Source organism: Macaca fascicularis, chromosome 1, assembly GCF_037993035.2.
Source record: "Macaca fascicularis isolate 582-1 chromosome 1, T2T-MFA8v1.1".
Taxonomy (NCBI): Eukaryota; Metazoa; Chordata; class Mammalia; order Primates; family Cercopithecidae; genus Macaca; species Macaca fascicularis.
In genome coordinates, this window is record NC_088375.1 from 19,032,234 (window position 1) to 19,047,162 (window position 14,929).

Genomic DNA, 14,929 nt, shown 5'->3' on the forward strand with positions numbered 1-14,929 from the left:
CATCACAGAGTGTATTTAGTGATCTGCAATCCAGTTGTGAGTTGTCTTAATTAGAGCCATCAGCAAAGCCACAGGAACACTTTGCTAACTGACAGAACTAGTCCTCAGCCCTCACAGGGGGGCTTTGTTGCATTGCCACAATTATTAATTTGTCTTCCACTTGTCACTCACCTACAGTTTCAAAAGCAAGCCAGAAACTGAACTAATGAAAGAACATTTACTAATTAAAACCTTGCAGAAAAGTTTTCAAATAACACGCTATATTCAGATAGTTAACAGCTCAAGATGTTGAAAAATTCAGTTGCCAATAAGAGTATTAAAAAATTAAACAGCACGCACTTAAAAACCATATCCCCGTATAATTTTTCAAAGACGAGCTGAAAAAGATTAAGGGTGGAACTGGGAAATAATCTGCCGGCCACCGAACACTGGATGGGGAAAGGGCTCTGCCCCAGAGCTACCTGCAGACCGCCAGGGGCCACTCGGTCCTCACACCAGCTGGCTGGGGGACCCTGCCCAGCTTCCTCATGCTGTCTGGGGCTCAGATTCCCCACCTGAGGAAGAAGCAAAGGGCTGCAGGAGCCCCTTCATCCTCACACTCCTTCCAAGACAACCCACCTACCTAGGAACGCCTGTTTCAGGCATGGTCTGCGGAGGCTGGAGGCGCTTTCGAGGAAAGTAGGTTGGTTCGCTTTAAACCTGGCAGAGGAGGCTGGCTCTGGCGGGGGAACAGGAGCCTCTGGGCTCGTGAATGCCTGCGACGTGTCACATGTGGTGTGAGAGCACACTGGTGCAGCTTCCCCAAGAACCCGTGTCAACACCTCCCCGCCTTTAAAGTGACAGTTAACATTCAACAGCAGTTAACACTTTAAAGCACTTACTATGTATGTACCAGGCACCATTCTGAGCATTTTACATAAACTAATTTATTCATCACTGAACAACCTGATGATAGGTGAATGGGGAAACTGAGGCAATGAAGGGTTAAGTGACTTGCCTGAGGCCACAGAGTTAACTGGATAAGCCAGAAGGCACACTCAGAGTCTGCTCTGGAGCCCAGGCCAGTGGCCCATGTGCTATGCATCCTCTCTGCCATGTCACAGCAGCCCCAGAAAGACACCCAGACCTAGCTGTCCACCAAGAGCTCCCATGCACAAGCCTCCTGGGTTTCTGCGTCAAACAAGGCTACGGCCAGAAACAGGCAAAACTGCTTCCAAAGCCCCCAGTGTGGATTTACAGAGTCACCCTGGCAACCTGCTGATGCCAGACCTTCCCTCTGGCATCAGGACCTAAAGGGCAAGTGGTCAGAGCAACCACTGCTTGGGACATCACACTGCTTCATGCACCGGGCCTGATGTCAAGGCCTGCTCCCTAGGTCAACAGGACTTGAATTTCTGCAGAAAGCTCCGACTCTGAACACACATCAGTCCTCCACCAAGGCGTCCCCTTCTCTACAGTAACCTAAAATAATAACTCATACGGCGGATAAGAGCTTTGCTTCCAAACAACTACGGCACATTTGATAATGATGTCGGCGCTTTGCAACACTGGAAAAAAAAATTAGATCCTTATTAGATCATCAAAAATGCCCTTCTGGGGCCAGCACAAGGAAAATGACTCCACACACTCTCCACTGCCAGATGAGGAGAAAAATACTCTAAAATAAAACCTATGTCTTAGATACAAATACTACAGCAATTATGACATATGCCAAGTCACACTGATTACCAGGAAGAGGGGAAACTTTACCTCTATTCCTTTTCTTTCTAAAACAAAGGACACCCAACTCACATCTTCCTAGGCAAATGCTTAGTGACCCAGATTACTTCTTGATCCATAAGAACGTGTGAGCTCCTAAGTTAATGAAGCGCAGACAGAGGCCGAGCCTCAGCAGCCCTTGGCATAGGGACATTCCTCATGAGCCCCTGTCTGCCTCTATGAGCCCAATTATGAGGCCTGGACAGCCACAGTTACGTTCCTTTCATGACAGCCAGCCTCAGGCCTGGAGCTTAGACCACCCAAGAACCCAGACTTGAATTACATTCTCCTCCCAGCTCTCTGCTTCTCGGTCATCCACATCAGCAGTTTCAATAAAGGTTTAGTAGATGATCACCAGCCCCAGTAATCAGCACCTTCCAAGCCTGAAGCTGCAGTTCTGCATCAGCAAAAGGGAAACCTGCTATTTGTAACTTGATGTTTCAGAGACCATAGCTCTAAGACCAGGACAGCCAGGGCTGACTTTCTCCAGAGCCATATTTTAGGCAGGTGAAGGCACATTGAAATTCTAGTCCCAACTTTGCTACTGCATGACCCGTGGGGCAGGCTAATAACCTTCGGGTCCATCAGAAACTGTGTGTGAATGTGGGAAGAAAAGCTGTTCTTTTCTCCCCAGCTGTTCATTCTCCCAGGCATGCTGAAAAGCAAGATAAATGAGCAATGTTTCTAAAGCGTTCCAGACATCTCAGAGACAAAGCTGAAATAAATTTGAAGTACTAGGAATTATACCTTACAGAAGACACACAGTATCATAATTTGCTGAAATCTCTCATTTACAAATACCACATAAAATAGCCTTTAGCATTAATATCTTGTTGGGAGAACAAAAAGGACTAACACATATTTATTAATGGTCTCCCACTCAGCTTCCTAAGTCATCCACAGCTCCTGAAGGACAGCTTATAACCGCAAGCAAAGCTGCCTAGCATGAGTGAAAAATCTGGCAGAAAGACTGAACATAAAGAGGTGCCTGGCAAATGAGAATGGTGTAGTCAAGACAATAAAACATCTGGCTGGGCGCAGTGGCTCACGCCTGTTGTTCCAGCTACTTGGGAGGCTGATGTGGAGAATCGCTTGAGTCCAGCAATTTGAGGCTGCGGTGAGCTATGATCATGATCATGCCACTATACTCCAGCCTGGGTGACCGGGTAAGACCCTGACTCTAAAATAAATAAATAAAATGAAATAAAACATCTACAGTGAACTCTGGTGGGTAACAGGGTCTTTGGTCCACAGGGCAGTCTGCTTAGGCAGAAGTGATCTCACAGACCACCTGAGCTCATTCTCTACCACCAGAGACTGCACCAGGATTAGCAATTTCCAAAGAATGTAGATACTCCTCACAGAAGAAACAGCAACCAATGTTGCTTCCCTGGTGATATAGGCACTAAGCCAGGACCTAACGTGACCTCTGAAGCTCCCTATGAAAATATCTGTGGAATATCCCAAACTACAGAAGAGGTGTGAGGCCGAAGCACCTCTGGACTAATGCGATCACAAACCCTTACAGTTGCTTTTTATAAAAATACTAGTTTTCAGCTACTTCTTTAATTTATGCTGCATACATCAGTAAATCTCTTTTTAAATTTTTTAAATGAACTTTTCAGAAGTACACAAAAATAAAACAGTAGAATGAACTCCATGAATCCACTGGTCAACTTCAATAGTGCATCTGGCTTCCTCCATGATTCTCCCCCAAATATGATACATTGTATCCACAGTTTGTATTGTTCTTCAAAAAATAAGGATTTTTGAATAATATAACCACTAATAAAGTAGGAACTGCCTTAATTTCATCTACTTATTCAGTCTTTGTTCAACTTACCCTTAATTTTAAACCAAAGTCTCCCTCTCAAAATACGTTCGTTTGTTCAGTGATTGTAAGCGTTCCCCTGCAGATGCCAGCATTCAACTTGGTAACCTGTGTACAGAAAATGCTCAAGGCCGGGCACAGTGGCTCACACCTATAATCCCAACACTTTGGGAGGCTGAGGCAGGAAGACTGCTTGAGCGCAGGAGTTCAAGACCAGTCTGGGCAACATAGTGAGACATCATCTCTACAAAAAAAAAAAAAATCAAAAAAGTTAGCTGGGTGTGGTGGCGTACACCTGTGCTACCAGCTATTTGGCAGGCTGAGGTGGGAGCATAGATTGAACCCAGGAAGTCAAGACTGCAGTGAGCCATGATCACAACACTGCACTCCAGCCTGGGTGACAGAGCCAAACCCTACCACACACAAAAAAAAAAAAAAAGCTCAAAAATGTTTCTGAATGGGTTCATACTCATCAGCTCATCAGCTGCTCTGTCAAAAATAAAAACCAGAAGAAGAACTTCGGTTGATGTGGATTCTGGGACTCAGGAGTAAACAGGTAAAAACATACACATTAAAAGGAGGATTCCCAGTCTTCTTTATCAGTGACAGAAGGCTTGAAGCCGAGTTCTTATAAAGGCGAGCAAGTACAGTCATCCATCAGTATCCTCAACATTGGTTCCAGGAACCCCACTCCCCCGACCAAGGATAGCAAAATTCACAAATGCTCAAGTCCCTTATATAAGATGGTGTAATGTTTGCATATAACCTAACACACACCCTCCCTTATACTTTAAATCATCTCTATATTACTTATAATACCTAATGCAGTGCAAATGCTAGGTAAATGGTTGTTATACTGTATTGGTTTTTAAATCTGTTATTTTTATTCTAGTAGTGTTACTTTTTATTTTTTTCCCCAAATATTTTCAACCCAAGGTTGGTTGAATCTGCAGATGTGCAACCCGCAGATATGAAGGCCCAACTGCAGTGTGACACATGAGAAAAGGAAAGGCTGTAATTGGTCAATTCTAAGATGCCCTTTTTTCAGCCACCCCCAATTGGAATGCGGCTCACGATCAATGATGTCGTCAATGCTATGGGCTGGACGAGGCCCATGATGCATTGTTACCAGCCCATGCTCAATCATCCAAATCTGCAGGACATACACATCAATGACTTAGAAGAGAATCCCAGAAACAACAATGAAGCAAGCACTCTTAATCCCTAAAAAACAAATCACGGTGGGATAGGAATGGATGGTAAATTGAGGAGTTAGGCAAAATTCCCAGAAGAGTCAAAAGCTGGCTACCTCGACTTAATTGCCAAGCTGTCTTCACAGTCCAGAACCAATGGCTCTCAGTGTTTTTATGGATTATTTTCCTTAGGAAATGCTACATCACCAGCGCTCTTGGTGGCACAGTGGATGACTCTGTTTGAAGAAAATAGGCACTAACATCTGAGTCAAAAAGTGACTCAGAGTGCTTGGACTCTGAAAAAGTTTTAGAACACTTTGCTCAATGTATTTCACTTATATTTTCCTTTGTATCTATCTATGCCCGAGAGTGATATATGGAAAAATCGATGTCTCAGTCTGAAAGAGCTCTTTCAATAAGTAGAAAATAAGAACGCCAACTGATAAGAGCCCATTGTGTCACAGTTCAATGGACAGTGTTTTTTCTTTCCTAGTGGTCCACAAAATAATGGCATGTTTGACAAATAATGGCCTCTCAGAATTGATGAAAAAGGTGTATTCCAGACACAGGGGAAATTAGTGATGATCTAAAGTGAGACAAGAAGACAACAAAGTGAGCTCTCTGGCATAGGGGATGGGGCAGGACAAGGGCGGGAGGGGAAGGACAGTGCGGCAGAGCAGGCCTTTCAAAGGTCACAGATCAAAAGCTCAACATTTAGGTCAAGGGGAAAGCCCTAGAGGCAGGAAGGAGTAAGACAATGAGACTGGGAGGCATCCCAGGCTAGGCCAACCCTCTCATCATCCAGGACAGCCATACAAATCCCCCCACCCAACAGTCATCTACACTTACCCAAATCCTGATAACAGAGTACTTAATTTATGGGCATCTCCAAAACACAGGCCTTTAATTTGCACTGGCTCCTCAAGCTCTCACAGGGCAATTTAGCTAAGAAAGACCCTTCATTTGAAGTGCGTCATTTTTCTAGGGCAGCACCCTGTCAGGAAGAAAAGAGTTCACTCCCTGGGCCAGTCTCTGACGCAGAGAGGAAGAAACCTCGATGGCCGCTCTTGAATGCGAAGGCCTCTCAAATTACCTGTTCTTTTTGCCACCATGTAAATGCTCCACTTGTTTTATCCAGAAGTACACTGGACGCTGGGTGCCTAGCCATCTCAATGGTTTTATGGGATTGGTAACTACCAATCCCATAAAATATCTAATGACCCCTCATAAATGAGAATGGCCTCTATGAAAAGCACCTGCATGCCCTCACCTTGAGAACCAGGACCAGCTACAACTTCCCACAGTTCCAACTCCCTAAGTGGCTGTGGGTGATGAAGTCACATCTCCACTTTATTGTTCCCAAGTACAATACTATCAATCACAGAAGCTCAGTGTTACCCACATTGCCAAAAATAACCCCCATCTCCAAAGCCCGGGTACCAGGCAGGCATCTGATCTCTGGTTTCCTGCAAACATGAATCAACAACCCCCACTCCCACCCCCAGCAACTCCCAAAAATCACATCACAGTGGAAATCCTGTCCTGGAAAAAGCGCACAGGGACCTAGGGGGATTCCTCGTTAAACAGCAATATGTGCAGAAAGCACTTTAAGAATGCGTAGTGTTCTTCCACAGTGTACCTAACAATGAATGACTGACCCAATCCAGCTTGGCGCTTCACAGAAGTCGGCTCAGGAATCAAGAAATGAGATTGTTCCACAAGCATATTCTACAAAGCTGATCAGCAAATTAAACTGCTCGGGCAGCTGCAGGTCCGTAGTAAGGGAGGCGATTATGACAGTACACACAACCTTTTAACCAGGATGCGTTCGTGCCTCATCGAGGAGACCAGAACAAGAACAGGTGACCAAGATGTCCACAGCACGGAGGGAAACTCCACCACTAGCCAACCAAAGGCAACATCCTTCGGGAAAGAAAACTGGCTCGTTTGTTTAGCAAAAGAAACCAAGGAGTAGAGAGATCACCGAAAAAGAGGCTGGACAAAGCTGAAACCAGGGGCTGCCAATGAAGCCGAGGGAACCACAATGGCTCCCTCTTAGTCTCAGCTCCAATCCTGCCTTCCCCAGGAGCCTACGTCATCACCACTTTAATACTGCAACTACCCTTCCGCCATGATTCCTAATCCCCACGCACTGCTCTGTTTTTTCCACAGCATATAGCACCTTTCTGCACGCCACGTAACTGACATTGTATCTACTGTCTGGCTCCCCACTAGAATGAAAGCTCCAAGACCACAAGGATTTCATGTCTGTTACAACCACTGATGCACTCCCAAACACTCAAGCAGTGCCTGGCACATAGGAGGGTCTCAAGAGATACTCATTCAAAGAATCAGTGAAAAGAACCAGAGCCAGTTTTAATCTCTGCTCATTCCGAAGAGGCAGCTGAGGACTGCTGCCTTCAAGAGAGGCAGAGGCCTGGAAGGTAAGAACACAAATTCCATGGAGCAAAAGGTAAAAATGAAGAAAAGAGCGGCCGGGCGTGGTGGCTCACGCCTGTAATACCAGCACTTTGGGAGGCCGAGGTGGGTGGATCACCTGAGGTCAGGAATTTAAGACCAACCTGGCCAACGTGGTGAAACCCTGTCTCTATTAAAAATACAAAAATTAGCCGGGGGTGGCGGTAGGCGCCTGTAATCATAGCTACTCAGGAGGCTAGGGCACAAGAATCGCCTGAACCCAGGAGGTGGAGGTTGCAGTGAGCCGAGATCGTGCCACAGCACTCCAGCCTGGGTGACAAGAGTGAGACTTTGTCTCAAAAATAAAAAATAAAAAATAAAAGCAAAACAGACCAACGCTACTATCAAAGCATTACCGAATGCGCATCTGCTCCAAGATGCCTTCCAGGAATGTTCCAAACGAGGCCGTAGTACGAGGGCACTGCCGAGGCAAGGAAGGGACATGGGAGGCCCAGGGAGCAGGAGTAAGCCAGGTTCACTGATGGCTGCCAGAAACCCTCGGCCAGGAGTTGCAGAAAAACCCCACTGCCTCCAGAGGCCCTGACGAGATCGCTTCCATCAGACAACCCTGGGTCTGCCACCTGTGAGGTCTGCGACCTTGGAAAAGTCACTTAACTTAAAAAGCCTGGAAAAGCTTTTTAAATGTAAGCCTATGAGTGAGATTCTAGGTGACAATTTTTGTTTTTCTCCAAATCCGGCCCTGATGAATCACTGTCATCTACATTTCAGCATGCTAAGAAACCTAATCCATAGAAAACACCCCATGCTTCTGGGGCCCGTACTAGTAGACATGACTAAGTGCAAAAATGCCTGCGTTTCACCCTGTGCTGCAGGAGGCAAGAGCCAGGCAGGAGCACAGTGCCACCTGCTTAGAGCAGGGAACCCTAGAAAGGTGGGCGCCCATCAGGGAAGACAGGTTAGTGCCTTGAGTTCCCGTTTATTTCCATGATTTACAATAGAAAAAGGTGGGAGAGGCTTTCTGGACTAGGCAGGTAATCTGAAGACAGCTTTCCTGCCAACTCCACACTGGGTTCATCATGAAGATCAAGCACAGGCCCAAGGTGAGGGAATCTTCACACTGTTAAGAGAACAAGGTCAAGTTTCATTCTAAGGACAGGAGTGATCACTGGTGAGCACACACCAATGAATTCAATGTAATTCTCCAGAGAGGAGAGTTCCCCGCCAGGCCCAGTCTATCCGAGACCCGTTCAGGAGGGTTTGCATATGGAAGTACCAAGACATCCCTTCTCCTTAAAAACACCTCACCCATAAGGCAGTCTAGAGGCAAGGCCACAAGATTACAATGGTGGAACCAGGACTCTCAACAGTAACACCAAATCGAAGACTTACTCAAGGGGAAAAGGGATTGTTCCCATCATGGAAGTGGGGCTAGGCCTCCTTCTATCCAAGTGGCACATTTTCAGGGGTGACAATCAGCACATTCACTATGGCACAGGCACAGAAGTGGGTCCAAGAGGCCCCTCAAGTGGCAGGATTCAACCCTTTTACTGCTGAACATGGGAAAGAGATCCCAAGGAAAGATCAGGGCAGCTAGGAACTGGAGGGCACTCGGGGGACCTCAAGACAAGGCATACGTGCCAACCAGCATGGAAGTGCCTCACTGTTACATGTGTGTGGCATGGCTATGCCACTGTGTTTCCATCTGCATATCCACTGACTTGCACGGCTCAGCATCACCCACACAGAGCTTCCAGAAGAGGCTTCGCAAGGACAAAAGCACAAAAACGAACCGGGAGCGCAGACTTGGCCAGGTTTGGGTGTTTTCTCATCACGTGAATTCGGCTGGGCGCTCCGGGAGACTTCACAGGCTTTTCCCAGGAATACCTAGCTTCCCTTCCTGGGATCGCAGCCAGAGCCTCACAGTCAACTCCTGCGTACACCTGTCTCTGTCCCAGGCAGCCTCACTCCCCGCCCCACCACACCTCCTCTCACTAAGCCCACTGCCTCTGGACTTGCTAGAAGTTAGGCAGAACAATGGCCTTGCCTGCTCTGACACTAAAATCAGTATCTTCCCAAACTGACTTCCCTCTCCCCAAAGCCCTGAAAAACATGAGCAGTAGCAAGAAGAAACTACGTCTTCCCTGACCCGATCTCCCCCACCCCTCTCCCATCGTTTTTCTGACCACCTCTTCCTCTGTTCCAAATGGGAAACCAACGACTCACCCATCACTCATCCAAACAGGAGCTAGGGTGGAGAAGCTGACCGTGGGCCTGAGGACTCAGAAAACCTTCTCCAGCCTCCCAGGTGTCCCCCACCCCAAGGTCCGCAGAGCCTGGGCAAGCTGAGCCCACTCCGTGCTGGGTGTAGCAGCAGCTTTTCCATTTTGCTCAAGGGTCTAGGGAAGAGCTCGTTACTTTTGCACTGTTTAGCAGTCACACAATCTGTTTCCATTATGTTTGCTGACCCGGAGGCAGCCACAACTTCAGTCCAGAATAGGGAAACTTTATTTTCTTTAAAGAGAGAAATTTATGTTCCAGTGACATTGTCAGATGATCTGGCTACACAGTGGTTTTCCCTGCTACTGTCCTCCCTATGTCAACTTCAAACTCTCACTTCAAGTGGACTTTCTTTAAACGCCAAACTGATGATAGGTGGCAAGGAGTGGTATTGGTGTGCCCCTCTGCACCCACCCAGACACGCTCACAGATTTTTGATACCCATTAAACCACATGAGGGTCCCAGGCTCGACCTCAAGTCACACATGCTTCCAGTGATCACAGCGACCTGCCCTTCTAACAAAAGGGGCAGGCATACAGAGGGAGAGTGGTGGAGCTCAGAACCTGGGACCCCACTACAGGAACCCCTTACTCAGACACGTCCACCCACTGGTGGACACTCCAAATGCCCAACCACCAAGGCAAGCTGTACCCTCCACCCACATTCCTGATGGCTGCCCACTACTGAGATCCCCATTCTGACACCACAACTGGGTACGAGAGAGCTGGCATGGTGTCTGGACAACTTCCCAAAAAGTCCATCTCTAACAGCATTTAAGATTCATAGCCCAAACCCCAAACAAACCAGTCAGATCAATCTCAGAGGTGGGGATGAGGGATTAAAAAAAAGACAACCATTTTCCAGAAAGCAAGAAGTATATCAGGAATATCGTGAACTTAAGATTCCCGGTTCACTATACTTTCAAGGAGATATTCAGGCTTTTATTTTTTCATTTTCCTCTTTTAGAGATAGCAGTTATTCAGTACCCACGAACAGTATTTAATTCTCCAAAAAAGGCCGTGAGGTAAGAATGATTATTCCCACAGCAAAGATGAGGAAACTGAGGGTCAGAGAGGTTCAATGCATCCGTGAAGGTCACTAAGCACAAAGAGGTAAACAGCTAGGTCTCACTCAACGCCAATAAGTGGATTTGTGCCATTTCCCTTTATTTGAATGTCTACTACTAGCTCAGAAACATTACTGGTTCCCAAATTAAGAACCAACAAGTTAGCTTGGCATTTGAAGCCCGTTACAATTTAGTTCTGAATTTCTCCAACTTTACACCCTAACGTTCCCTTCCATGTGTACCATGGTCTAGCCCGGCAAGATCCTTCACTGTTCCAAGAAATAACCTGCCCGCCTCCCCCCCTGATTCCTAGAAGATCCCACCTAAAGTCCCCCACACTTGGACTCTCGGGCAAGGGCTACAGGACTTGTGCCAGCTCAGGGAATAAGGGTGATGCTACTGTGCAAAGTGGACAGGCTCCCGGGGCTCCGGATCATGTCCCTCAACTAACACTGTCCCTTACCTCCCAGCATGTAGGCGCACAGGCAAGGGGTCTCGGGCTCCACACACACACACAGCAGAGAGAAAACCCTTCCCTTTCCACCCTAAACAGCCACACTCCACCCACAGGCAGCTTCATTTCCAGAGAAATCCCTTCCACTCTTCTGCGGCTCCATCCACTGCCAGCATACCAAAGCCCAGGGGAGACTTAACATGCTTAAAATTTTAAAGCATTTAAGAAGCTCAAAGGAAAGGAACCCTTGAAGTGCAAATCATCAATTTAGGAGGAAAGAGCAAAATATGGGGGGAAAGGGTATGGACACAAATGTAAATGAAATGTAATTTTAAACAATATTTTGCATAAACTGCTTTAACAGACATGTCCTCAACCTGGGTGTTGAGTCCTGAGTTGTGCGGCAGTGCCTGAGATTGGTTCTGAGCGCTCCCTCCTGCTTAGTTTATTAAACCTGCAATCTGAGGTGAGCTGGCTCTCTGGGTTTTGCCAAGTGGAGAATAACAGTTCTGTGATGAGTTACTTAACAGGCAGGGCACACAATGACAAGCCTGGGCTGGGCTGCTGAAGCAGCAGAAATCCTAGTTGGACTCCCCTCAAACGATCCCCAAAGCCCCATACTGCAGCCTTGTACCCTGTGAAAAACGTTAGGATGTGCAGAAATTGGCTAAATATGGAATGAGAGCCCTGACTTGAACAGTATGAGGCAAGAGAAAAATATAGGTCCGCTTATCTCTAAAAAACTATAGCGAGCTTTTAAATTCTGCCTTTCTGTGCATGGCCCGCTATCTTTTTTTATGTCCATGCTTTACAAGCCAAACAAACCACGTGCTTTTTTTTTTTTTTTTTTTTTTGGTATGAGAATGAACTAAATTTAGAGACACTTCTAGTGTCTAAATCCATGGAAACAATTGGGGAGGAAAGAGGACTACACGATTTTCCTATAGATCAGGCATTTTCCTATAGATCACGATTTCCTATAGGATCAGGCATTCCTATAGGTCAGCCCTATAGATCAGGGCTCTATTTACCCCCTTCAGAAACCATCTTCCCAGGGTCCACCACACAAAGTTAATGAGTCCTCCACTGCAATTTCAAAAGCTATTGCATTTACACACCTCTTCCTCAACTGACAAATCACTAAAGCATTCTAAGGGCTAGGATTAAATTTTATGGTTCGTTGACAGAAAGAATAGAATCCCAAATCACCAATCTATGTGTAATTGTTCATTTCCCCCACTTTTTCTACCTGGTCTCCGTACCTTTCCATATTGCCACCAGGAATTCTTTAAAAAAATAAAAAAGAAAGAAAAACTAAGAATCACACACTTCAGGAGTGTCGGAAGCCTTCTGCATGGAAGACCCCTCACACCATCCAGCAACTGAAGCCCACCAGAGTGAGGAATCAGCCTCCGGGAGGGGAACAAGCAGGTTTGCTCTTTCTAATCACGTGTACTAATGAAAGTGGCAGACTAAGGAAAGAGAAACGCCAAGGGTGGCTTAATGTGTTTGGTTTTCTTTGCATGAAAGGCAGAAAGCTTTGCCAGGTCTCACCAGCACACCAGGCTATGCAGAGTGGCCAAGGCACAGTTTACTGGGAAACAAAGTTTTAAAAAATCATTCCAGTTTGACACGATTATATCTTTGAATGGACTGCACGACTTTTGATGGCTGCATGTTCTTTGCTGTTCAAGAATAAACCAAGTCTTCGCATACATATACTACCTATACCATTTTTTTACAAAAACAGCGCTAACAGTACAGTGTCAGCTCAGAAGCTAGGCCGATTCAGCACGTGGAAAGACGGCTTTATTTCACAAATCCATGTAATTTACCAGAAACCAAATAAGGCACTCATTCCACCTAACATCTTCGGCTATGAATGAATGAATGAAGCAAAGAAAAAGCCTCTGAAGCAGCCAAACCCCAGCGTGGACATTTAGGGGTCTGACTTCAGAACTGAAGTCTGTTCATCTAGTTAGTTCCCTCTGGCTTGTTTCAGCATACCACTCTCTTGTTCCAACCCAATCACCCGTTGTCCATCTCCATTAACTCAGAATTTCCTGGGTTTGCGGTGACACTAAATGTCACAGTAACGAGGAGGAATTCGGAAAAGAGAACGCTGCTTTCAAAGCCAAGGAGCCAGTAAAACACTACAAACGTCCCCAGCCGGCATGCTCCAGCCCACAGCCCGACGCCCTGCTCTCCCGGCCGGCCGCAGGACCGCACCGTCCCGGCTCCTCTCAGCGCTCAGCATCCTCCCGAATGCCAAGGGCCCGGCCAGCCGGAGCGGCGGGACGAGGGCGCGGAACCGCAGAGCGGCTCACACGGTCCCCATAGCCGGATCACTCGGCCCCCGGAGCAGCTTAGAAACACATCCATAGAAGAAGGATTCTCCCTGAAGCGGGGAGTGGGGATGGAAAATGCAAGCGCAGGAGGCCACGTCCGGCTCCTCGCGAGGGAGGGCCGGGTGCCCGGTTGGGCAGAGGGTAACACTGGGACCGCAAGGGGACGGCCGGGACTGCCCTCGCTCGGGGCGCAGGGGCGCACTAGCCCCCGGATCGCACGGGCCCTGGGGCTTTAGTTGGCACGGGAGTGGCCGCCCCTGCCCCTCAAAAGGTAAAGGGCAAAGAAGGTGGCAGAAACAGGGAACCCACGCCCCGCGGAGTGACAGGGGGAAAGGGACGAGGATTTTCAGCCGCTGGTATCAAAGGGCTGAAAAGAAACTTGGACTCCTCTCTCCCGCTGTACATGACGCGTTGGAAAGGCGGTCGCCTCTCTCTCCTCTCCTCCCCACCCCCTTTGTGTTTCCCAACACCCCCATCCCTAAACTTCCAACGGCAGGGGATGGGGCTCCCGGCGGCCGGACAAGACTCGAATTACGACGAACAGAGAGAGGGGTGACGTCCACGAGAGGGGGCGGAGGGGTGAGAAAGGCTGCGGGGGCCGCCCTCTCCGAGCCCGGCGTGCGCAGAGGGGCCGGGTGCACCCGTGCCCTGGGCACTTGGCGCGGAGGCCCGGGACGGGGGCGGGCGGCTCGAGCGGAGGTCTGGGCGGAGGAGCGTAGGGGCGGCGCGGAGCGGGCAGGGGACAGGGGCGCAGGGTGGGGGTGGGCGCAGGGGCCCGGGCGCGGCAGGGCGCTCCACTCACCTTCCTACCGGCGCCGCCGCCAGCTCCCCCGGCCAGCGCGGAGCCGCCCCCCGAGTACATGTAGTAGGCGATGCCCAGCACCCACAGGAAGGCGAAGCAGAGCAGCATCCGCGAGCGCCGCCGCATTCTCCTAACTCGGCCGCCGGCGGGCCGCCGCTGCTCGCGAGTGCTGCCTGGGCCGGCCGCGGGCGCGGTGGGGGCCGGGGGAGGAGCGGAGGAAGGGGAAGGGCGCGGCGGCGGCTCCTCCTCCCGCGCGGGGCTACTGCTTGGCGGCGGCGCGCACTCGGCGCCCGAGCTCCGCCCCGGGCCGGCGGCGCCGCGCGGCGCCCGAGCAGGAAGCGGCGGCCTCGGAGGCGGCGAGGGGGGTCAGGGAGCAAAGGGCGACCAATCGGCTGCGGCTGCGGGGGCCGGGGCGCGGGGCGCGGGAGGGGACTGCCGCGTCTCCATGGCTGCAGCACGCCGGGCTCAGTCGGGAGGGCCTGGGCGCCGCCCCGCCCCCGGCCGGCCTCCAGCCCGCCCGCCCGCCTCCTCAGCGTGCTCCCCCCGCCGGCCGCCCCCTCCCCCGTGAGTGACAGGTGGCTGCCCCGGGACCCGTCTGGAGCGCGCGCACACGTGGGCACAGAGCCTTGCTCACGCACACGGGGCCTCTCGGTTACGGGGGCGGTAGTGGCCCCGGCGCTTCCTCCCCAGACTGTCACCTCTTCAGCCTTGGTCTTTGGGGCCACCTCAGACCCTTAACGGGCTTGCTCTTATTGGTCAA

At 49.4% G+C, this 14,929-nt stretch overlaps 1 protein-coding gene across 2 annotated transcripts in view; it reads right to left on the reverse strand.

Moving 5' to 3' along the window:
* GALNT2 (polypeptide N-acetylgalactosaminyltransferase 2) overlaps window positions 1-14,371 on the reverse strand; it is a 218,272-nt gene extending 203,901 nt beyond the window's left edge. For both annotated transcript variants that reach the window (XM_065547918.2, XM_005539806.4), the window contains exon 1: window positions 14,170-14,371. Coding sequence is in view for 1 of the 2 variants with exons in the window: in XM_005539806.4 (XP_005539863.1) it covers window positions 14,170-14,295 (126 nt within the window). In the remaining variant the exon portion in view is untranslated. The remainder of the gene's footprint in view (window positions 1-14,169) is intronic.
* Window positions 14,372-14,929: the final 558 nt, after the last annotated feature.